General features: G+C 39.9%; 1 protein-coding gene across 1 annotated transcript; it reads left to right on the top strand.

The window, feature by feature from the left end:
- Positions 1–1,421: 1,421 nt before the first annotated feature.
- On the top strand, positions 1,422–10,163 carry LOC104529324 (F-box/LRR-repeat protein 4-like). Its single transcript, XM_010173606.1, has 2 exons — positions 1,422–1,708; positions 9,850–10,163. Exons 1-2 carry the CDS (start codon positions 1,423–1,425, stop codon positions 10,011–10,013), a joined length of 450 nt encoding a protein of 149 aa, XP_010171908.1. The 5' UTR covers position 1,422; the 3' UTR covers positions 10,014–10,163.
- The last annotated feature ends 15,655 nt before the right edge of the window (positions 10,164–25,818 follow it).

Raw genomic sequence — 25,818 nt, 5'->3', positions numbered from 1 at the left:
CCTTCTGGGCTGCAAGTACACATTGCTGGCCCATGTTCAGCTTCTTCACCACCATTCCCAAGTCCTTCTCTTCAGAGCTGGTCTCAAGCCACTCATCACCCAGCCTGTATTTATGTTTGGAGTTGCCCTGATCCAGGTGCAGGACCTTGCATTTGGCCTTGTTGAACTTCATGAGGTTTGCACAGGCCTAACCTCTCAAGCTTGTCAAGGTCCCTCTGGATGGCATCCCGTCCCTCCAGCATGTGAACCACATAACACAGCTTGGTGTCAGCAAACTTGCTTAGATGCTAAGTTGGCATTATACTACACTCTCTTCAAAGGTCCAAGATCAATGCAGATTAGTCATATGCTTAAGGGTTGCATACTAGTTTAGCAGGCCTAAAACAGAGCTAGTAGGCTTTCTCATAGTTCTTTGACCTCTTCCTAAATTTTGCGGCTTTCTTTATATGCGTGATCACTTTTTCTTCACAAAACTAATCAAGACTCATGTATTTTTATTCAGACTAAATCATCACTCCTAGCAGACTAATGCTTGTGTCTGACTCTAACCATGAGAGAAATATTTTCAGCAAAAGCCGTTTGAGTCATAGGCTTGCTGGGCACACTCATTAATTTAAAGAAAGAGGATACAGGGACAGCAGCAATTCCTGCAGGGCACTTCTCTGAGCTGTGTTGCATGTGCGTGCCAGAGCTGTTATGTAGTGGGATTCTGACTTGCTGCTGTCCCTGGTGGCAGACATGCCTGATCCATCATCAGGGAGACTTTGCTGACCTTCCTCGTTGTTCAAGAAACAAGTGACAAAGCAGGATTGGCTCAGCCTTCTCTGCTTTGACTCATGGACAGAAGAGAAAGGCAGCGTCACTACATTTTTCCAACAGCCCTTATCTTCCTGTGGTTTCTGATAGTGGATTTCATTCCTTCTGCCTGGACAGTGGGACCCTGTTTCAGTCCCTTTGGCTTGCCCAAGGTAACTAATAAAACTTCTGTAAGGAGGTGCAGCAGCTGATCAACTTAAGATGGAAATAAGCACATTTGTCAGTCTGTATGTGCTTATGGTCATAAAATCAGTTCTAATCACCTTTTGAAGGAAAAACAACTGTGCAATAAAAAGAAGGGGTTTTTGGAGAAAATGATCTTTTCACTGTGTTTTCACTGATCTTTAGAATTAAGTTAATTTAAAAAATCTGTGTCTGGGGGTTGATAGGAAATTTATTTTGTTTTTGCCTTTTGTAAGAGTAGACCTCACTGTACTCCACAATGAATAATTTTCAGAGCTCTCTAGAAATGACAAATGCTCAAGACAGATCTGTAGGTGTGTTAGCAAGCAAGTCTTGAAACACCTATGTATGTCTGGAAAGATGGTATACATGACAAAGTGTTTGCTTTCCTTGCAGATTGAAGACTATGATCTTATAGCAAGCATGATGGGAGCAAAATGCAAAAAGCTTCGCAGTCTGGATTTGTGGAGATGTAAAAACATAACTGAAAGTGGAATAGCAGAATTGGCTTCAGGCTGCCAGCTTTTGGAAGAACTTGATCTTGGCTGGTGCCCTACGTTACAGAGCAGTACAGGCTGTTTCACAAACCTTGCACGTAAACTCCCGAACTTGCAAAAGCTCTTTCTGACGGCCAACAGGTCTGTGTGTGACACAGACATTGAGGAGCTTGCTGCTAACTGTACGCATTTACGGCAGCTGGATATATTGGGTAAGAAAATGTAGGATTATTGGGCTGTTTCTTACTGTGTCTCAAAAGCCTTGCAGTTAAAAAGGAGTCCTTAAGACAAAACTGTCTTCTAGACATATTTTTAAATAAGTATTTCTTAAAATTATGGTTTAGCATATGAAAGAAAACAGAGGGAAGTTTTACTCACTGCAGTTAATTTCAGACTTAGAATCCTGTGGATTTATACCAACCATGTAATTTGGCTGCTTAGTATGAACTGCTTAAACTGAGATTTAAGTGTGAGATTTTTCCACAAACTTTTAGTTTCATGACCAGTAGATTTTTAACTGAAATCTTTCTCTTTTGACTATCCAAACATCCAATTTCTTCTCCTTTTTTCTGCCTTTGTTTGTGTTTTATTTCTGTGAAGTGTGACAAAGTATATTTATAGTATGAGCCTGTGATCAACAAACAGATTTCTACTTTTACGCAATACAGATACACCAAGCAATATTGAATTTCTTTGTAACTGTTACCAGGAAGTGAATTTGACTCTTTAATGAAGAAAAGGTAATTAACAGCAAAACTTAAAATGGACTTTCTACTCAGGTGGGAAGGAAGTGATGAGGGGCAAAAAGCATAGCAAATCTCAAATTTCTAATCCTCTGCAGCTTTTATAGTTAAAAATATTTTTAGAAATCTAAAGTAAATAGACTCTGGATTCTTGAGTAAGGGCTTTGAGAAATTTTATGGTGGAGGTTTTCTTTTTAAAAAAATGGAAGACGGCAGGAATATTTGTGACATCAATGTAGGAGAAATTTCATGCTTTTACTGACTTATTTTCACAGGATTAGTTGAAAAAGAAGATATAAATTAAAGGAAAGAAAGTAGCTGCTCTCTGTATTTTTTTATATTTAGTAATTTTAATGAAAATATATTTAGGTTGAGAGAGATGCTGGAAAGAACTGAGAACCCTCAACTTGAATAGTGTTCCAAGCATGTTTAAGGCTATCAGCATTTCTCAGTACAAAACATTTACCATATGGCTTCAGATTGTCACTTCAGTACAGCCAGTACACTCTTCTACCATGAAATATGGTTTTGCTTATCTGTGACTGTGAAAGTTACTTTCTGACCAACATGGGAAAGGAGGATGAACGGATAAAAACTGATCTCCACCTAGTACAAATTGTAGAGACTTGATGTGTGTGTCCACAGGAGGTAATGTTTTGCATATCCTTAAGGAAATCTATTTTGTAGCTAGATTATCAAGGGCAAATTTCCCTATTCAGACATGAAAAATTTCCAGATGGCACAGTGAATGAAGTCTTTCATAAACACTTACGTGCTCCTGACCTCCCACTTCCATGCATTTCTATTGCAATGGTATTGTGTCTGCCCACAAAGTGTTCTGACCGTTTCACTACACCAGAGCCTGCCAATGAGTAGTTGGGCTGTGTTAAGCCTACGGATAGTCTGCTACTTCTGTTGCCTCTCTGCTTGCAGTGAAGGTTTCTTGCCACACTTCTTTAGCATTTGAATTCACATTTTAATTCAGTTTGACATCTTATTGATGATTTGTGGAAAAATAAGGAAAAGGGATTTGTTCTGTTCCCTGGGTGCTTACCAGTACTCCTGAGTCAAATGAATTTGAAGTCAACCTTTCCCAGTGAGACTGCACGTTGCATTCAGATAGGTGCTGTACAGAGGATGTACAGTTGAACTATATGCAAGATGTCACCAAAAACCTTAATATCCACCTTCCAGACCTTGCTTTCTTCCTTCAGAGTCATATTTGGTGGGGGGGGGGGAAGGTTGTTTTCTGCTGTAAAGAAGTCAGTGCGAGGTGATACATATCGTTATCTGAAGGAGTTACCCATCTTTTTTGGCAACAGTGAAGAAATTGAGTTCATTTCTTTCTCTGAGTCTGGGAACCGTTACAATCTGTGGTTAAAAGAAAGAGTTGTCAAGTAGAACCACACCAGGTCATCTGGAGGTAGAGTTGCCAAGTGTTCCCATGTAAGTGCAGAAGTCTCTCTTGTCTGAACTAAAGAGCTAGTCTCTCATAGTGCAAGAATACCAAGAAAGTCATAAATCTCTGTATGTGCTCTAACTTTTGGCGGCTGATGTAGGGGCATCCTGTTACTGTAAGCTGCATAAATGCTTAATGTGTTTTTGTCCTGTTGAAGAAGTGTGACAACAGGTCTGAAGCTGTTAGAGGCCTGAGGTCAGTGCTTAGCTTTGCAAGAGTAACCTTGAACAGTGGGTCTTGTCTGTGATGTGAATGGATGAGAGAGACTCTCATTTTATCCTTTGTCATCTCCCAAGTACAGAAATGTCTGGCTCGTACACGCATTGTGAAGGATGTAAAAGTGTTGCTGCTAGGTTAGCAGTGCATGCTGTGAGGGAACTTCTTTTGCTTCAACAAAGCTGTGTAAAAGCTTGAGGTTTTTTGCTATATACAAGCACTTACTTAAGTAGGGATCACAATGTCTTACCTTGCACTGCAGTCACCAGCGCTGACAATGATGGTTTCTCTCTGCAGCTGTTAGAATTTATGAACTTGTCAGGGAACACTTCTTGTTTCAGTTATAGATTATTTATCACCACAATAGCTTCAGGTCTGGAGAAGCCTCTGAAAGAAATCTTGTTGAACCGTGTGTCATTCATTTAAGTGTTACGAAATGGATGTTATATATAACCTGGATGCTGTTTTCAGGTGGTAGGTCCTGCGGCTTGCTACGCATCTGTCCTTTGCTTAGTCTCTCCATTATTGTTTGGCAGTTCCCTTGTTACAGAATCAAAGGACTCCGTAGGAGATGAAAATTGTCAGTTTTCAAGGGCTCCATAAAATTATTGGCCCATGTAAAGCGTTGTTTGATGGGTGGCTGTGTTTGTGGTGTGTAAAACATACTTCAGAAAGTAAATTTCTGTTTTTTCAAAAAAAAAAAAAAAATCATGAGTTGAATCTATATCTGCTGTATTATAATACAGTTTAGAAGAGGAAGGATGATGTAAGTGTGTCACTGAGTACATGAGGGTGTACTTCTTGAAGTTTTAGTTCTGAGCTTTCTTTTACCTATTACATACCGAGCTGTCTCCTTACAAGTATCACTTCCTTTTCTGCCCACATCCTTTCCACTGTCTGCCATGGTGGGTTTCCACCTTGCACTAGAATGATCTGGTTGTGGTCAGCTGACGGTTTTGTAGTGATCGAGTACATCATCCGGCGCTATCAAAAGTTAAGTGGACACCTCTAGAGCTGTAGTAAAAAACGAGTCTTGAAACTGTGATCAGCATTGAACAATGTGACGAGTCAGTTGACAACCTGAATTGGCAGTGCTGAAAGCTTTTCTTGTACATCATATCAGCTGCTTAGTTATGTTGCTGTGGGGCTACCAGCTGCTGTCAAGGATGAAGAATGTCGTCTTAACCTCATTCCCCAAAAGTCCCGACTGCTTCTGCCCTGCACAAAAAGAGTAATGAAAAGTAGACACCCTTGTTACCACAAAATTCATGCATTCCTATCTACATACCAACACCTCCCACACCTTCCTGAGCAACAGAAAACTCAACTGCCCCCTTGCCAGCTGTCAAAATTTTCAGCTTTATCTTGAGAGCATCAACATATAGTTAGTCAATTCAAACATGAAAATGTGTAGCATGTTAAAATTTAGAATTTGAGTTGTGAGCAATAGATTGAATAAAATGTAAAGAAGAAAAGGCTAGTCTGGCTGGTCTAGGGGAGGAAAGGAAAAGTAAGAAAGTTTGAGGAAATAGTGGTGGTTATTTTCAGGGTCTTTACTCTTAAATATTATTTGGTGTGTAGTAGTATCCCTTGCCCTAGAAACTGGGGCTCTTACAATTTTTATAGAACATTATACACAGGTCTCCTGAACAACTCTAGAATTTGAAGACTTGAATATATGATAGATATAAATGAAATAATTTACAGCTAATAAAAATTAGTTGTTTTAGTAAATAAATCGTTACTCATAAATGCCTTTTACAAAGGTGATACCAGAGAATTTTTCCAGGGAATAAACTGAACAACAAAATCAAATAGCAGATTTTAATATACTGGTTATGTATTCTGAGAAATGGCCAATTAGTCCACCTAGGAAAAGTTATAGTAAGTAAAAAATCCTCCAAACTCTATAAAAATGCACTATATAGGTAACTAGCAGGATACACTGTCAGTCTTTCAAAGGCAAAAGAAAGTGTACTGTATTACACTTCTGAAATGCTGTTGAATGTGCTTTTAAGAAATGTATATCACTAATTGTACATTGTATAAATGAAAGTAAGGCTGCAGATGATGTTTGCTTGTCCACTGGTGTGAATAACCAAACCCCAACTAGATTACTGGTTTTTTTTAGCTTTTAGAAAAAGATATTTTCTAACATAAAATTTTAAGTCTGAGGATGAAAAAAGAAACAGGTGCAGTAAAGCGTGTAATTTGGGATGGCCTATTTAGTTACAAATCCATTAAAAAATCTTAGTCTTAGATGAAATGGTAGGAGAACTGTTGAAGTTCAGGTAGGAAGGAATGAAGAACATCCTACACAAAAAAAAAATCTATGGCTAGGCATCTAGATCTAGCATTTTTGTAAAACCACACATTTGGATCTTGAAGCGTAAAAACCGATGTGTAAATGAGACTGGTTTTAAATGAAGGTGCTGATGCAGTAGCAATTTTAAGGCTTGGTGGAAAAAAGGTGAGTAGCATAATGGGATGTTCCTGGAGTTTCAGTGGGAATAGTAGAGAAGATCCTGCTGGTAGGACAGTGGTGCTGTGGTAAAATTATGGTTAAGTGAAGCAGCTAACTAAAGCATATTACAGAATTTCTGCATATGTCTATAAGGACCGTTACAGCAACCACCAGACAGCTGTGGTGACAGTGATTATATAATGATAAGGGAATTAAAAATCACAGTAATAATGACAAGCTTTGATTACCTTTGACCTTTGCGTAGATGAGGTAAAATTTGGGGGCATGATAGCAAAGACTCTTTTTGGGTGATATTAAATGATGCCTCAAAGCAACTAACCCAAGAGCCTACAAAGAAGAGTACAGGAGACTACTAACAAGAGAAGCATCCTTCTGCAAATGAATCTTATTCAGAAAACAAAAATAGGAAGATGAACTCTAGGAAGTGAAACAAAATCATAGTAAGGCAGAATGAGATATTAAGGAACCACTGGCTAAAGAGAAATACTAGAATTGTATTTCAGATATGTTTGAAGAAGATTACAGGGGCGTCACTGAGGTTGGTAGATACTCCAGGTGTAAAGGATCACTCGGATACAAGAAAGCCATTGCAGGAGAACTGTTGTCTGTCTATTAGCATTCATGGCAAGGGGGATCAAATAGGCTGCTACATCAGAGCCATTCTTTCCAGGAGATTAGCCCAGAAAGCTGCCTTAAATTGGAATGCCAATACAGAAAGCTTTTGAACAAGTCAATACATTGAACAATAATAAATTGTTAGGACTAACTGGTATCTATGCAGCAGTTCTAAATGAGCTCAAATACAGGGCTGTGGAAATCTTACTTCTGGTGTGTGATCTGTCACTTAAATCAGCCTCAGCGCCAGAGCAATGAAGGGGTTACAAACACAGCAAAACCTTCTGTAAAGGGTGCAGGTTAGAAGCTGCAAGACAATCTTTGTCTTTTACTCTGTGTAAACCAGTTGCAACCATAAGGAAGTCAGTCAGTGGACATGAAGGCCATTGCAATATTTTGAAGGAAAGCTGCATCCCCATGAGGATAGTTTTGCCTCTTCATTCTTCCAGAATTTTTTTGAGTTCTTGGAGGAGGTGAGCCCTAACCCAGTCCACAGAGGACTGGATTTTCAAAAGCTTTAGCCAGGATTGTTTTGCTTTTGTAACTTAGCTGTGTTCTCCTGGATTGTAATGAGTGTTTCAAAGATAGACAACAGAGGATAAGAACGTATCATCTCTTTGCAGTGAAGTCACTACTGTGGTCACCAAGGGTCTGTTCTGATCTATTTCTAAGTAATCCAGGTAAAGGGGTGAATAATGCTGTACCAGAGGGTTATGCCCAGATATTCAGGGTAGAAAAATCTTAAGCTGAAGAACTTAATGGTGAAAAATTGCAGAATGATCTTACGATACTTAGTAAACCAGGTGATAAAGCAGGAGGAAAACTGTTCATCAGGTGCAAAGTAGTCCCATGAAACAAAATAACATTAACTAAGCATATAGCGAGTGGCTTTATATTAGTTACTGTTCTGTAGGAAAGTGGACAATTTTTGGAAACTGTCAACTCATTGCTTAGCATCATTCTAACAGACAAACAGAAGGTTAGGATTTCTTAGGAAAGAAATGGAGAAAACACCATAATACCTCATTATACAGTTGCTGACTTTGTGCTCAGTGCACTGTATAGTTCTGGTCATCCAATTTCAGAAGTACTAAATTAGTGCAGCAACTAGACAACAGGGATCATCTGAGATACAAGAGTCTGGAAAACAGACAGCCTTGAGGGAACAGAAGAGAGAGATGTCTATAGGATTATGAATGATGTGGAAAAAGTGAACTGGAGATTGCCTCCTACTGCTTCTCTATGATTCCTTGCCCCTTAATTATCACGATTAATAGGCAGTGGGTTTAAGGCTGGCTTTTTTAATTTTTTTTTTACATTTGGTAATTAAACTGTAGAACTCATGTGAAAGGGTCATAAGTATAAAGAAGTTGAGAAAAATAGTAGCATTCATGAAAAGTAGCTTCAAAAGTCCCCAAACTGTTAATTTTTGGCAGTTGAAGATCCATGAGTGAAAAGGTACTTTAAAAATTTGTGCTTTTTTATTTTTTAAAGCATTACTGGCCCTGGCCATAGACAAGATCCTGGACTAGATAGCTTTTTGTGGTGCAGTTCAGCTTAAAATGGAGCTGTGTAAGTTGAAGTATCTACCAGCAGGTGTGTGCAGTCACGTTGGATGTATAAACTCTTTTTAGAGCCAGGAGAGCTTGATGAGCAGTTTAGCCCACTGTAGATGCCAGAGTTCACTTGCCCAGAGTAACCTGCCTGGCTTCCAGCCATTCTAGTAAGGTATGGATATCCTCCCGTGGGTCTGTGTCCTGTCTGCCAGCTCTGTGTGGATGTCCTACCTGATGTAAGGAAGCCCAAGGGGCACAAGGCGCTCTGGGCCCCTGAATCATACCTCGGTGCCCAGTCAGCTCAGTGACATGCTGAGACTGTACTGGCTGGATTTCCATCAACTCTAATTGGTGTGTGGATGCATGCTTATCAAAACTCATTTATTTGATTTCTGACTGAATCCCACACTTGATCTGACCCTGTGTGACTCTTTGGTGTTCAGTCACTGCAGTCGTGCTTTTAGCAGGGGTAAATAGAATCACGGAATGGTTTGGATTGGAAGAGACCTTAAAGATCATCTAGTTCCAACCCCCCTGCCATCAGCAGGGACACCTTCCACTAGACCAGGTTGCTCAAAGCCTCATCCAGCCTGGCCTTAAACACTTCCAGGGACGGGGCATCCACAACTTCCTTGGGCAACCTGTGCCAGTGTCTGACCACCCTCACAGTGAAGAACTTCTTCCTAATATCTAATCTAAACCTACCCTCTATAGTCTGTTTTCTATGACAGCTACCGTATATGTAGGTGTGATTAGTCTCTGGAACAATTGCCTCTGCGTGTGCATAACACCCGCACTCACTCCAGAGTCCTGGAAGCCTTGCTGGTGTGTTTGGAATTGGAGTAGTCCACAATAGCTCGTGTGCTGTGCTGGCCAGCGCAGTCAGCAAGAGGGTCACGGGAGCATAGAGTGTAGCGTACTGTGTTGCTGCTGCCAAAGCAACCATCTGCTCACTGGGAGGTCTTGTGGCTTTGAGTACTTGGCTTCTGTAGTTAAATTCCCCTTAAATTTGTAAAGTTGCCCCCCCGCCCAGTAGAAAATGATGGAGTTAACTTAAGCAGTTGAGTTAAGAAAATGTAGTAGGCTTTTTAAAGGTAAAAATTCTGCACTGTCTTTTGAGAAGCTTTTAATTTGAAATCTAATTTGAAATAATCTAAATAAAAATCGTGTTATAGTAGCTTTTGTTTTATGACACAGTATTAGCAGCTTTTTTTTTTTAAAAAAGACTGTTCTCAGTAACTTTACAATTTGTTTTGTTTCTTTTTTTGTTTTTGAACAGGGACGAGGATGGTAAGCCCTGCATCTTTAAGAAAATTGCTGGAATCTTGTAAAGATCTTTCTTTACTCGATGTGTCCTTCTGTTCACAGATTGATAATAGAGTTGTCCTAGAACTGAATGCCAACTTTCCTAATGTGTTCATAAAAAAGAGTTTCACCCAGTGACTCACTGCATATGCTGCTGGGGAATTCATTTGACAGAGTTGTTTTCCTGTGAATTTGTGCTGACTTTTTTAAGAATATAAATCCCTTATGAAATAGTGGAAAGTATTAATTATCTACACAAATGGGTGAAATACATTTAAATATATTATGCATTTCTTAAAGAGTTGATATTGTACCTAAGAATTGATTTACTTCTGTATTAATTGGTGGCATTGCATGTTTTTAAATAGCAGCCATATGTGTGGCTTTAATGAGAAGAAAATTAATAACATCATCTTAACTGTCCCTTTATAGGGTGTTACACACGGTAAACTATGTTAGTATCCAGGTGAAAGCAGAAGTTCAATATTTAGCAGTAAGGAAAGGATGGGTGCTTCCTTTTTATGTAAATATGTTATTGTGTGTATATATAAATGTATACAGATGTATTTGTATATACATACACAGATACTGTAGCATTCTAGTGTGGCCTGCAGCATAAGATGTTATGATCAGGCCTGTAATTAATTGTTTGAAAACCTTTTTAAGCTTGTATAAGAATGGATTGAAAAGACACTTTGTCTTCATTTTTTTGGCAATGAATTGTATCTGATACATTTTTCTCTCTTCCTCCACCTGAAACAGATATAGTAGATTTATAGTCCAGCCTAAATGATACAACAGATAAATGCAAGAACCTTCCACCTGAACTTAGAACAGAAATGAAAGAGAAAATTGCTAGGTACTTCTTGGTATTGGGTTTAAAGCTTGAGCTGGGTACTTGGTGTCATAACTGGTAGTGTGTAGAGAACTCCAGAGCAGTTCTCTTACTGAATTTCTGTCATGGTCAAGACTTGATTTGTGATACACCTGGTTATCGTGCAGAGTACCATGAAAAAATAGAATTTAGAGTAATGCATTAGCAACTGTCCCTTACACTGGCATCTAATCTACTGTCAGGTGTAAAAACAAACTTATTTTTTTCAATAAAAGAGTAAAAACAGTAGGTTTGAAACAAGGTCAATGTAATCACTGGTGACTTAATAATCACCTAACCTTAGTATTGGATTTGGTTTGCGTTTGGTTTTTTTGGGGGCGTGGTTTGGTTTTGGTTTTGTTTTTCCAAGAGGTGATCGCTCAAAGTACTATTGCACTCTCTCTCTTTAGCACTGTTTAACCTCTGGAGGAGGAAAACTGTGTTGATGGACAAATTCTAGAGGTTTCTTCCTTTTGCACTTTCTTAGATTAAATTTTTCTTTTTCTTTTTTTTTTTTTTCCACTTGAATATCAGTTCTAGAGTATGTTGCTATGAGTTTATAGCTTGAGTTTAGAATTTTACCTTTTTAGGCATTGGTTGATGAATATGCACCATGAAATACAGCCTGTCATTTCATATTGCTTCCACTATCTTGTATTGATGGCACTTATTACCTACTGGAATAAGAAGAAAAAGACTTTGTCTGGCAGAAGTACATCATTGCACTGAAGATCACTGGCAAAGAACACTTCAGTTTATGCAGTAAATAACTGGCCGCTGCTAGAAGACTGCTGTGAATCATTCGATTTGGTGATCTCTGTGACTCCTGAATGAACGCTTTGAACTCTTTGTGCTGGTGCCAACACTTTATAAACCATGTCATGAGATGGCTACAGAACATTTATCTGATTTTATAGAAAGACCTTTTTCTTCAGATTTTTACAAAATTTTACAGAATCTTTTGGGAATTCCAGATCCAAAGAAGGGCATGCACAGTTGGCTTTTTGATTTTTCCTCCACACAGATGGCGCTATGGGATTTCCAACTAGATGATGCCATTCCATTGTTTTTTGTTTTGTTTTTTTTTCTCCAGAAAACTGGACATTGACAGAGATCTTTAGATTGATTTACCTTATTTTCCCCAAACTGACAGATGTCAGCTTTGGTGTGATCCTATGTGAGACCTCATTTCTTTCAGTCAGGTTTGGGTTGATTTATTTTTTTCTGGGAATTTAACTTTTATCTTTTTTTTATCTACAAGTAATATTTTTCATTGTAACTGAGTATTAAACATTATTGTTCTAGTTATAGGAGAACACAGGTTCAGATAATGAGAGTTTACAAAGAACAGTATTTCAAAACAAATGTTTTTGTTGTGAAATTTCACTTCTCAGGGTACATCTGTGTTTATCTCCTTTTTTTTCTTAGAGATCCTTCTTGTTTGCTTTTTCCTGTAAATAGAATGGGATGTGGATGAAGTGGTAGCCATTGTGCCTTCAAACTGGTAAACTTGGTAAATAATACAGTTTCACTTTTACAGCATCAGTGAATCAAATAAGTGTTTTTGTAATCATGTATGTGTAAAGGATTTCATCCTCTATTGCTTTTTAGGTAGTATAAAGGAGGTTTAAACTGACATTTTGTTCATACTGAAGAATTTTTTTTCCTTATGTTGTGCCTTCTGTTTGAAATTGTTTTTGTCAGAAATTCTCTATTGTCACTTGAAAGATAAATTGAAGTCTACTTTTTATTTAGACTACGTAAAACTTAGCTATTGCTAACACACAATTAATTCAAATAGCTGAGAAATAATTGGGAAAAACTTCCATCTATAGTTGTAGACTTTAACCTTCAATCAGCAGGTAAGAAGCTCTTTTAGATGTGGCTTTATATGTCCAAGAAGTCTTCCAGCAAAGAGAGGATAGACCAGACTTGACATTTCTAGTATTTCCAGGATAAAGAAAACAACATGCTTTTAGACCTTCCTTATACATCACAAAGAAGCAAGAATAGATCACTGTCTTTTTAGTTCTTCTATTTTATACGTATGTGTGTATATCTATTTATACATATATATGTATAAATTTTATAATATACACACATATGTTTGTGTATATATGAAAATTTTTTGTATCTGTGAACATACTTATATACACTTGTCTCAATCTCAAAGTTTTTCATGTAGGAATTACTTTTGTGGAGTGAATGTAATAGCGAAAGATGTTTCATAGCAGGTCTGTTCTCAAGTGTTGTTTTACTGTACCTGGAGACTGAGTTCTTCTCCACCCATGCAGCAGGAAAAGCCTGGGCAGGATGTGTGCTGGATTTCCTGTGTTGCTTTGACAAAGTGCCTTTTAGTTTGTCTGCACGTGAAAGGTATTACAGGGTATGGTAGAGCATGAATGCCATGTAGTGGGAAATTTATTCTAGTTTAATTTAATCCAAAGTGAATTATGGCAATTCCTCAGCTGGAGGAATTTAATTATTCTAGGATTGGATTGTCATCTCCAGCACTAGACCATCCCTTAGTCATGTTATCTAAATTCTGCTTTTAAGGATATTCCATTTTTTTTATCTTGTCCTTTGATCTTGTCTGTCTTTCTGAAGCATTGTAAAAGATGTGCTTTGGCAACAGATGTTAAAAAAAAAACATTGCTAACATGTCCAAAAAAACCCAGCTTCCTCTGAAGTGCTCCGGTTCTTAAACTAAAGGGGCTTCAGTAATATCTGTATTAAATTGGTGTGGGATGGCTTGTAGGTAGATGTGTCATTGTTTTGGTCATTTTAAAAATTAATATGATAATTTTACCATTTAAAGTGTCTTCCCGACTCTTAGAGGCTTTAATTCAGTAGTGTAATTGTATTTATAATTCTGAGCTGTCTGGCTAGGTAGATGTATGGAAATGGATGGGGCTTCTGTTGTTTTAAATTATGCACATGGTTATGTACATTAGTGAGCAAGAATTACATGGAAGAACAGTTTTGCATAGGAGTTTGGACTTTATAATCCCCATGTACTTGGAGGTCCAAATTTCAGGAGGGGAAAAAAAAAAAAAAAAAAGGAAGAGCCTTGTATTTACTGCCTGATTCTTTCCTTGGAGCTCTCATGCCGACTTTTCCAGGTACAAGATGTCCAGTAGTCATGGTATGCAGTGAGTAGAATTCATCTCACTGACTGTTAGCTTTCTGAAAGTTAGACATCTAGTTTAAGGGAGGAGAGCTCTAGAGAGTTATTAATCTCTTCCTAAGATAGATATTTAAGGAAAGTAGAATGAATCATGTTCTGGAGAGCCCCTCTGGAGACTGTGGAAGCTGTGATTTAGCTCAGGTTAGATGCTTGGCTTTAGAATAATAAACTGAGATTAATTCCATTCAGAGCTGTACTACCTGTCTCGGAATAGCAAAAAACAAGACTGGAACAACATCCATCCCCAAACCTCAAAACCTTCCAAAATCCATCCAGAAAGAAGCAAATTAGAGAGATGCTAATAGCTTGAAAAGTCAGTGTTTTAAATGCCAGGATCTACTTCTGCCCCCCGAAGATTGGCAAGTCCCTTGTCAATGCCTGCGGTGTGTCTTTTTTTTGGTGGTGGAAATACATCCCCTTTCCCTGTTTTGAAATCTCCTGTACCCAACTGGCTATATCTATAGTTCTGTAAGTGCACTAAATGTACGGGCAGACGTAATTAATGTATTGCAGCTATTTTGATTATTTTTCGTATTGCTGTAATTAAGACTGTGATTAGTTTAACTGCTCTCCTGTCATCAGAAATGTTACCCACTGTGCATCTGCAAAAAATTGTGTGTTTAGTCCTGGTTCTTACTGTATGTACTTATTGCATCTTATGGAATATGTTTGCCACATCACATCTGCAGGACTACTAAATTTACAAAAACTAGATAAAATGTAGCATTTTTTTATATGGAGTATGGGGGTGACTATATATATTAATTTACATGTTCATTATTACTCTTTTGCAATTATTCCCTAAATTGTAGCTTTTGAAATTACCTGGCTAGAAATTCCTGGTTTAATGCATCTGTACGTGCTGTGTTAGGCACAGTCAACATTCTTCCCAAATGAAGGCATTTGTCCTTCACTGAGATGATGATTTCTGTGATTTTAAAATTTCTGACTTAATGAAATCAAATAAGGGCTCTTTATTAAATATTACTGGGTATGGGACAGCTTGTGATAACTGACATTAGGAAGGGCTGAGGCGTGAGTCGTGTGTATTACAGATCCTCATGATTTTCAAAGAATGGCCTCAGCAAGAGGTGGCTCTTTTTAGGAAGATTCAGCTTCAGTAATAGCAGGCACTGGTGAGATTTTCCTTTTAACCTAATGGACTAAGCACTGCTGGTTTAGTTTGAGCAGTGTAGTTCTAGTTTCTCCCTTTCTTGTTTTCATTTAATGATAAATGGCACAGTTAAGACAGACATCCTAAATTGGAGGGGATCCTTTGTGAGGAATGAAGTTTCTCTCTTGCATGTTTTGTTCCCCTTTTCTAAAAACAAACAAATAAAAAACCCTCAACTATTTGAAAGCTCTCTCTTTTTCCTTGGATACCAAAGAAATGCAAATGAAAAGAAAGTTGAGAAAAGAAACAAAGGGGACTTACCCAGATTTATCTGGAAACTCATGAAAGGGTGGCCAGAGCTATTTATAGAAGTGAGGAAAGTAAGTGCATTGTTGTAGATCAGCTGTTCCATTTCCCAGAAATTTAGTTTTCCATATAATTTCACATGCTCATGCTTCTGAGTCACGATCTAGCATTTAGATGCTCTTAATATTGACCTTTCCTATACATGCTTGTGCAGTAATTCCTGATGTCCCTTTGTTTCATTTTCATGAACTACATAAAAATATTTCTTCTTCACCTACCACTGCCCAGCTGCATTTTTTCTTAAACTCTGAAATTAATTTGTGCGGATTTGTGTGTGCATGTAAGACTTAATCGCTTAGGATTTTTGCAATTGACCCTTTTTTTGAAGACAAATAAACTGCAGTTTTGGGGTAAAAATGGTAAAGAGAAAGTTCTGCAGAAGAGAAGGCTTAGGGGAAATCTTGTCAGTGTATAGGAATACCTGATGGAGGGGGAGAATGAAGAAAGGGGAGCCAGATTCTTCTCACGGACAGGACAAGAGGCAATGGGCATAAGCTGAAACATGAGAGACTCCATCTGAACACAAGATGAAACATTTTACAGTAAGGATGACCAAGGCCTGGCACAGGTTGCCTGCAGAGGTTGTGGAGTCTCCATCCTTGGAGATAATCAAAAGCTGTCTGGACAAGGTCCTAGGCAACCAGCTCTAGGTGGCCCTGCTTGAGCAATGTGGGGCTGGACTAGGTGACCTCCAGAGGTCCCTTCCAACCTTAACCATGCTGTGGTTCTGTGATCTGAGATTGCCCTGGTTGTTCTGTTTGCTTCAGTGCACCTGTTGCTGAAGATGGTAGGGAAGGTAAAAAGAAATAACAACTTATCTTAAGAAACTTGCAATGTTGAGAACAGTCACAAGAATCTTGATCATTTCCTTTTTTTTTTTTTTTTTTTTTATTTTAAGAGAAGTAACTTTTTTCTTGGTTTAGGTTAATAGGAAAATCTAATCATAGCTTATTAAAATTAAATTTTGGTAATGTTTTCAGTATACAGTTCTGTAATGTACAAACCACATGATTAGTTTACGGGAATGTCCTGGTTCTTCCTAGTGAGCATAAAGCCACTACAGGTCTTGTGCTGTTTTGCATTCGTCTCCTGACCAGGCAGGTAGTGGAGTTGGGGTGTGTGGAGACTGGCCTGATCTCCGCAAATGAAGTGCAGGATTTGCCCGGGGAAGTTTCCTGCTCACGTTTATTCCTGTGTGTGGATGAGAAGGAGTGGCATCTCCAGGCCTTCAGGTTTAAATACCTCTGCCCAGCACCTGGATTCATTTAAAAATAGTAGGTCTCTTCCTGCCCCACCTAAAATAACCAGCAACAAAATACTTGCACTGTATTTATGACTTAATAGTATCCTCTGTTTTCTGCTGCAACAAGAGCAGTTTGAGTAATGCTACAACAAACTCCTACTGTGTTACCTTTTAAAGGGACTAATTTCTATAAAAGATGGAAGAGCAGCAATAGAGGGAACAGTTCTGGACACTGTAAATAGCTCTGCTAGGCATGCTGTACCAACAAACAAGTTATGCCTTTTTTTAATAACCAGTCCTGAAGGACAGAAGGGATAATCGCCTCTAAGCACATTTTCTGTAGCTGGAGGATATTTGTATAGTCTAATTTTAAATATCTAGGGTAGGTACTAAAGTTAGGAAACCAGTCTCATAGGGTCCCTTTACTCTGGGTAGATAGGTTCTTCCATGGGGTAATTCAGATCAGGAGATCAGTCTTAAATTGAGGTCTTGAACTGACCTCTGGGGAAGCTGAGGTCCATGTAGCCCATGTAAAACTTCAGTTGGAAACTACCTTCCTGAACTACACCTGCTCTCCTAGCACGTGTGGATTCAGAGGAAAAGGTTGCTCACTCAACCCTTGGTGCTCCCTGTTAGGTCACCGCTTTCTTTGGTCTGTTGGCTGAACTGTATCTGATTACTCCCTTGGCTAAAACTATAAAACTTTTTGTTTTCTAGTAGCTGGATGTTTAAAGTTTTTTGGTTAGTTGGTTGGGGGTTTTTTTGTTTTGTCTTTTTTGGGTTTTTTTCCCTCCCAAGTTGGGTATTAAAGCCAGCAGAAGGAAAGGAGCATGTAGCTTCAGTGAAAAGAATAACAAGCAGCAGGTGGGAGCACATTGTTTGTGCAAGTGTTTTAATTCTAATTAGCATGAACGAGATAACCACTCTTTATTGTGTTCCAAGGCTCTTTTAACTTTCAGATAGTTCATCTCTGTGTCGCAAGATGTCCAAACCCTTGTTTTTTATTTTCACCTCATAATGGTGGTTCAAGCCCTGGAGTATAAAACACTGCTGTGAACTTAGGAGAACATGCAAGTCCTAACTCGTTTCAGTAAATGTCCTAACTAAGGTCCTTTGAGAAACAGATGTGGAAAGGTTTAGATTAGAAAGGCTGATAAGAGCACATTTAAAGCATGGTGAAGGCAGTAGTTACCAAAACCAGAGGTGGGAGGTGGGGGCGGCAGTTCATGGATGTGTTCTTTCAGGACAGTTTCCTGCCTGATATTAAGCTCCATGGGCTCACAAAGCTAACATCTGCTACTTTGCACCACTGCAGTCCTAAATATAGTCAATATTCCAAGAGGTGTGTCTGTATGTGCAGTCTTGGAGCCCAGATCTGTTCTCTGTGCTGTCATTAAGTCGTACACATTCAGCATTAGCCCTGGTTTTCGTTCTGTGCTCCTCTTAGTTTACTAGCAGGGTTTACTTTAGCATTTTCTGTATATTTGTTTTTAATATTCCCCTCTGAGGCTTGTGCATTTATTTTATACTTATGCGAGTACTTGATTGCATTTCAAAATTATGTTTTTTCCCCCCACAGTCTGTTCGGATCTGTCTGCTGCATCTTCTCTCTCTGTGTAAACCCAAAGGTCTCTGTGCATATGCAGACGCAGCTCAGGCACAGATACCTGGCTCCTCCTCGTTTAAATACCTTTGACTGGTACCACTTAATGTGGTTTTGTGGTGTATAAGGCAAGGGTTTACTTGAACACACACAAAACAAAGGTGTTAGCCCTATATTTATAAATAATTGAATTTATCATGGAGACATCATCTAACGCCTTATATTGCTAACTCAAAGATGGTTTATTTTTGTCTTAAAATGTCAATTACATATTTACACACCAATTATTTCTATTTAGTAAATTAAGGCTGTTTTATTCTGACACATTTGATCATCTAAAATGTCATAATACTGTGTTGTAGAGTTTTATTCTGTTTCTGGCAGTATAAAGAAGTTGAAATTAATGTCCTCGCTGACTTGTCAGTGCCTGCTAATTCAGAGATGGCAGAAATGTGTTAAAATATATTCAACCTACAATATTTATCTTGCTTTGCACTTAATTTGTTTCCCTTTGACTGTGTTGCAAAATACCAAGTGTACATAAAATAGTGAATAAATAAAACAAAAATAAATGATTTGTCTACATTCATTGACCTTTTGTACATTCATTTCAAAAAACTGTGAAATAAAACACAAAATATGATGCATTCAGAGGAAGAGTTTAGTCATATTTTTATCACTGTTCATTTTGAAATAAGCTACCCTGGATGTTTTTAGATACAAATTTGTGACTTGTTTGGGTTTTTTTTTTAAAAAAAAGTGTGTTATTGTTTAATATTTAGCTTACTGTAGCCCTATGAAAGCACATGGAACTAGGTGCTCTACACAAAATAGATGCTTCACTGCCTGAAAGGGTTTGGATCTAGGTACAGCACAAGAGACAACAGATGTGTATAGACAGAGGGGATACAAAGGGGAATGTGGAGATTACAGTGTACTAAGAGAGACTTCCAAGAAAAAAAAAAAAAACAGTTGAATTTCTTTCAAGAATAATTTCCTACTCTAGCACAAATTATGTTACCATAACGTATTTCTTAATCCCTTTAATTATATAGATTGTGATATAATTGTGTTTAAATGTTGTGGAACTTAAGTAATACAATAAACTCTAAATTTAGTAAAGATGTTACAGAGTTCTGCAGCTTTGAAAATGGGAACCAGGAGGGGACAGATGGTCAGTTGGACGTGACTTGTCCAGAACAACTCAAGTATTGAATTGGAAACAAGGAACTGCTTTGCTAGACTTCGTCCTCCTTTTTCATTAATTATCTCAGAAGTTTGTTTATTGGTTCAGAAATTGATGTGGATCTGATCAGTGACCATTTTCTTCTAGACCAAGTTTATTAAGTGTTGGGTTTGTCTGATAATTGTTCAAGACAACACTCCTACTAAAGCAAATACAAAGCTTTGAGTTGTTTTCTTGCATCACTGAAGAAACTTTTATTAAGTCTTTTGATTTCCAGCACATACCAAAGTGTTCTGCTTTTTACCGAAGTGTTCTGCTTTTGTATCACAACTTTGCCTCAGGCCAGTATCGTTTCCAACGTGCTAAGTACAGTTTCAGTCTGTGTCATTTCTGACTGCCCTGTTTCTGAGAGATACCTGTTTGCTGCTTTTACGGTATTAAAAATTCACACATAAACCTGAAAATTGTCAGGTTCCTCTGTGTGGCACTTCTGATCGTGCAAATGGCTTCAAAAACACAGCTAAAGCCAGATTTCAAAATATTTCAGGATTTCCAGACTTTAATGCCCGAGACTCTGTAACACACTTCATTACATTATTGTTTGGCAGGAGTGCATTATTACTTGGGGAAGGGAAAGCAGTTGTGTGCTCTCTGTACTCACGTCGTTTTATATGTCCAGAGGGAGGGAGGAAAGTTTAGTGTTCCGTGAAAACATTTGAAAAGGTGAACTTGTCTCTGTTCCTTTAAGATGCAATTGGCAATCTTTGTTGAATTCAAACAGAACACTGTAGGTCTGATACCATGCATGCTGTGATTGCTTATTCACTGCTAAAATCAAATATCATCATACATGGTGCAGGCATTTATTATTACAAACAGATTTTAATGTGATGCTTCCCCTCACAGCTTTGAAGAGCTAGAAATAAAGATGCTCTGGCATAGTGACTGTGCAGTTTTGAACTGACAGATATCATTAGGAGTTAAAATAAGTGCAGCAGCATTTTTGGAACAAGGTCGCATCCATCTCCCTGGATGCAAGTGCACAAACAATTTAAGTTCAAACTTCCGGCCGATAGGTCTGCAAGTGCAGTTGGAGCCCAGTGGTACAGTCCACATAGTTCCTTTGTAAAAAGGGTAAATTATGTTTAGAATTAGCCTTGTTAACTGGCTACAAACTCAGGACTTGAACAAAATAGTCTGTATTTAAAAACTACACTGAAGGTCACAGAAAGATGTGAATGACATTACACTTAGGTTATTTTTTCTACTGCTTGTATCCCATAGTAAATGTAATGATTTGGGCAGCTGTTTAGCACAGGAGGCCTCTCATAGAAGGGTCAAGAGCACCTTGTCTAAATTAGTCATTGTAGCAGTTGCTAAAAATCATCAAAAGCAGCTCAGAGCTAATGAAAACTGAAATGGGAATTAAAATAAAAGGTTGCGCTACATCTAAGAAAGTGTGATTGATGCAAGCAATTCTCATTCTTGCTTCGAGATACTTGCTGAAGAGGGGTGGGTCTGGTGTCTGCTATCACTTCCCAGCAGCTGTTCCCAGGATGCTGCTGGTGGGAGCTGCTGTTTCCTTGCAGTGGCTACAGCAAAACCTCAGAGTACCTACACTGCTTAACTGAGCATTTTGAAAACCTGTAAAACGAGTGGGCTTTGGGATGAGCTGTAGAGAGCTTACTCTGAGGTATCTGTTCAGAGAGATCTCTACTGCGTTTTCGCAGTCACTTCTGTTAGTAGTTGCAAAGGGTTTGTGTGCAAGATTATCTGACCATCATATGGAGAGTTCATTGAAGGTGATGACACATGATTTTCAGCATTTGCATATTTATTTTTTTCCATGCAATGCATTGATAGACTTGGTAGGATGCTTTGCAGTAACTTTCATGCCTCCAGCAGGCATCTTTCTTCAAGGACTGCAACCACTGACTAACGTTGAGCATAAGATACTAATCTTTTTTTAAGTGATTGTGGAAGGGAAAAAAAGTGGTGGATAGGTACAGAGCCTTTGGGTGGTCAGCCTGGATGGTGATGCTGTCAGTGCTGTGCCTGCCGGTTGGTCTGGGGATGAGTTACTAAACAACTTGGAATTTATTTTCCATCTGTGTGTGATCAGATAATATTTACTGTATCTTGTACTGATGAAATTCGTGGAGAACGTAAATGTTATGCAAGAGTAACTCATTATCTTTGGATTGGCTAGGATTTGGAAGAGCAAAATACAGTGGGTACCGATCAAACCTAGAGATCTACAATGCTGCTCTGATTTTTTTTTTTTTTTTTAAATATACTTTTAAATAATTCAGTCTTCAGAGAATGACAGCAGCTTTCATGTTAAAATATTGATCCATGGATGTTCTGCTGCTCTCCAAAAGATGCTTCCGCATCTGTGCCTCCACTGCTCAAAGTGGCAGATCTTCAGAAAGGAAGCACAGATCGAGATTAATGATCTCCAGCTAATGTCAAGAAGTCAGTTGCGAGGGATTGGGGTGATCACCCACCTGTTTGCATTTTCCTAAATACATAGTCCTTATGCAGTTTTTAAATCTTTCAGTTGGCAGGAACTGGACCTGAACTCTAGCAGCTGGAGCTGCCATATTCAACTGTGGCTCTGGACTGGAGAGGTTTAGTGCCACACATTAGCAGATGGATCACCTTTGTGCATGCAGTTGATTTGTGGCGTGTATCATACCATACTTTCAACGCTACCACTGTGTATCATCTAAAATTGTTGTGGTGGTTTGACCCACAGTGGGACCATGTGGTCCTGCATTCACTCCCCCAACCCAGTGAGATGGGATGGAAGACACAACATAGGGACATGGGATTAGGAATGAAGGACAGGGACGGCTCACTCACCAGTTATGGTCACAGGGAAAACAGACTCAACTTGGGGAAGAAAAATCGATTTAATTCATTGCCATTCATCCGAGTAGCACAGTGAGACGTGACAACCACATCTTACACCACCTTCCCCCACCCCTCCCTTCTTCCCAGTCTCAAATCACTCCCCCCACAGTGGCATAGGGTACAGGGAATGGGGGTTACAGTCAATTCATCTCTGCCACTCTTCCTGGCATGAAAGTCAAGGAACAAGATGTTCCAGAGCAAGCTTCCCATGGAGTCACAGACCTCTTTGAGCTCACCTCCTGGCTCCAGCATGGGGAGAAACATGGGCTGCAGACTCACCCCCCACTCTGGGGGTCCTTCCCTGGTCTGGCAGTGAGCAATTCTCAGGGTCTCAATTCCAGTCACACTTGCCCTCAGGCTCAGCTTATATGCTCCAGCATGGGGCTCTCCATGGTCTACACATGGGTCTCTGCTCTGACGTTGGATCTCCATGGGCTGCAGGGGACTTTGTCTTCTCCTACTCCATACAGTAGAACTGTCTCTTTCTTTTCCTCTGACAACAAAGCTCTCTCTGTGTCTGTCCTTTGTTTTGGCTGATGGTCATCTTTTGTTCAGGTCACTGGCCTCTCCTCCAGGTTCTTTCCACCTTCTTCTTTTCAGGACAGTCCTTCCCCTGACAAATATGGATTCTCAGAGGCATTTCTCTAGTGCTCATTGGCCCAGGCTGGGCTGGGGGGTCTCTGCCTTGGAACCAGGGGAGCTTTTGCTCTCACAAGGTGGCCCTTCCCCCACTACCAAAAAACCCCCACACACACAAACCCAACACAGTTGTTGAATGCAGTTTTATTAATAAGGAGATTTTTTTCTTAAATGCTGTCAGAGACTAAGTGAAAGTGAACACTCTGCAAGAAAGAAAGCACACTACCTTGCTCCCTAGGATTTAGTTTTCCTCAGAACAACACTGTCTCCTTATAAAAACACTTTTCCCCAGAAGTCTCCTACAGATTATGAGCTTAAATTTGGAAAAGTGAGGGAACTCCAGCTCTTTCTTGCTGTCTACCAGCCAGTTAGTGTGCGTCGTAGCCCTGCTCGCACAGAACAGCAGGATCTGTCCGGGGAAGGCAGAGAGGCCATTCCCTCTGGTGAAAAAATAGCAATGCTGTATTTTGTCTCAAAACTAACAAATGAGAAAAATGGGCCAGGTTCACTCGGGATGCTCTTCTGTGTTGGGTAACAGGTTGGGATTGTGGCATTTTGATGAAGCTGTTACTCATGTTTTGCAGCGCTCACCGCTGCCTCTAAGGACTCTTGCAAACTCCACAGTGTGTCCTTCTTACCCCAGACTCTCTGGACACTGCTGAATTTGATCTTAAATAGAAAGCGTTTGGGACATCTAAACAACAGGGCTTCCCCCTGCCTGTAACAGCCCGTGGCTGTGGGTTTAGGTTGTGTGTCTGGTGTCAGTCAGGTGCTGAACACCAACTGCAGATAACCTGATTTGACCTGGTAAGCGGTAGGTTCAAGTCTGGTGGTAGAGCATGACTAGAATGTGGGAACCCTTTGGTTCAGAGCGAGGGGAACTGAAGGTGCAGCAGAGGCTGGGTTACGTGGTGGTACTCAGGGTGAGCCCCTTTCTGCCCTTGGCTGGAGCTGTAGTGGCAGGAGTGTGGGAGTCACCGTGCTGGGCCAGGCAGGGAAGAGGGAGGTGGATTTCAGCCTTGTGGGTAGAGCCTGTGGGAAGTGAAGTGACATCTAACCTACCCCTATAGATACGTAACTTAAGGTGGCCTGGCCCCTGCTGTGGCTGGGCCTGTGTTTCTGAAAGGTGGCAGCACAGAAGCCACAGGGACCAGCTGCCCCTCCATAGCTCCTGTGCAACACCTCCCTCCTGTGATTGCCCACACAAGGTGTGTGGGCAGGCTGGGTTGTCCATCCTCTTTTTTGCCCAATTCAAAGGGCCAGACATGCATAATTTTAGTAAGGGACTGCTTAAGGTAAGGGCCTCGATTCCAGCCAAAATTAAAATGCCTCATTTAGGATATGATTTATATACTGAGGGTGTTCAGCAAAATTAGTATGCAAAAGGTCAATGTTATCCAGCTCCCCAGACCTATTAGCAAATAAATCAATCTTTACTTATCTGCTGGTTTAGGAAGGGTCCCTGAAACAAAGCCAGCTTTTCCCTTTAGAGGCTGAACCTTCATTGCAGCTTTCTGCCTATTGTCAACAGAGCCATCTCCACAGCCATGACTGACACAGGCTTGGTCTGTAGTGGAAGGTGTAGCCACTGCTTACCTTTCCAGTTCCAGCTGTATGCAGAGTATCTTATTTCTGTTATCTGAACAGGTCCACAATTGATGTTCAGCTGGAAAAGAGGTTATTCTCTCCCATATCTGCTCAGTGCTCCAGTATTGGCTGTCTGTGGTGTGAAGAGCTCTGTGCAGAACGCTCATTTCTTTCTAAAACTTAATCTTTCATGGGTTTGTTTTGTTTTGTTTTGTTTCAGCTCAATTTGCTTGTTGAGTTAGCAAGAGACTCTGAGATCGTGATATGTCACTTATCTGTTTTCAGTGCACTGAAGTCTGCTGTAGCAGAATGTCTGAATGGCTTGGGTTCTTGATATGCACAATATTTTAACATTCTCAGCACCTACTTACACAGCATGGCAAGCGGTAGTTACGAAACCAGGAGCACTGAAATAAACACAAGATGTAAACCTGTACGGTCTCGTCAGTGAGTGCTGCTGCTGGGGTCCAGGTCCTATAAAGAGCCGAACCCCTAGCAGCTCTCAGGTGGCTTGGGGAGAGTGTCGTGGTGTTGGGTAGAGAGAGCACCCAGCCAGCACCAAATGGCCCTGTGGGAGACCAGAGCTGTCTCTGGTTCTCTGTTCCTGGAGCTTGTCCAGAGAAGGGCAACGAAGCTGGTGAAGGGTCTGGAGCACAAGCCTTATGAGGAGCAGCTGAGGGCACAGGGGGTGTTTAGCCTGGAGAAAAGGAGGCTGAGGGGACACCTTATTGCTCTCTACAGCTACCTGAAAAGAGGATGCAGACAGATGGGTGTCAGTCTCTTCTCCGAGGTAACAAATGATAGAACAACAACAACAAAAAAAAATGGCCTCAAGTTGCTGCAGGGGAGGTTTAGGTTGGATATTAGGAAATATTTCTTCACTGAAAAGGTTGTCAAGCATTGGAACAGGCTGCCCAGGGAAGGTTGAGTCACCATCCCTGGAGGTATTTGTGTAGGAATGGTGCTTAGGGACATGGTTTAGTGGGCATGGTGGTGTTGGGTTGACAGTTGGACTCAATGATCTTAGAGGTCTTTTCCAGCCTTAATGATTCTATGAAATGGTGGGGGTTGGGTTCTTTTTTTTGGGAGGCCTTTGGTGATAGGCTGGCACCTGGGATGATTTGACTTCAGCAAGAACAGAAGCCATTTGGTGAAACAGTGGGGTTTGAGACTCCCTCCAGAAGAAGGGAGCCAGGTGGGGAAGGCACTGGCTGAGGTGTGCAGTGTC

Source organism: Antrostomus carolinensis, unplaced genomic scaffold (assembly GCF_000700745.2).
Source record: "Antrostomus carolinensis isolate BGI_N321 unplaced genomic scaffold, ASM70074v2 scaffold25428, whole genome shotgun sequence".
Taxonomy (NCBI): domain Eukaryota; kingdom Metazoa; phylum Chordata; class Aves; order Caprimulgiformes; family Caprimulgidae; genus Antrostomus; species Antrostomus carolinensis.
This window is presented reverse-complemented; position numbering and strand designations above follow the sequence as displayed.

Bases quoted from the DNA above. Each gene is read 5' to 3' on its own strand.
- LOC104529324 (XM_010173606.1), top strand. From the start codon at position 1,423: ATGATGGGAGCAAAATGCAAAAAGCTTCGCAGTCTGGATTTGTGGAGA. The intron at 1,709-9,849 runs GTAAGAAAATGT...GTTTTTGAACAG, and splicing joins ACGGCAGCTGGATATATTGG to GGACGAGGATGGTAAGCCCT.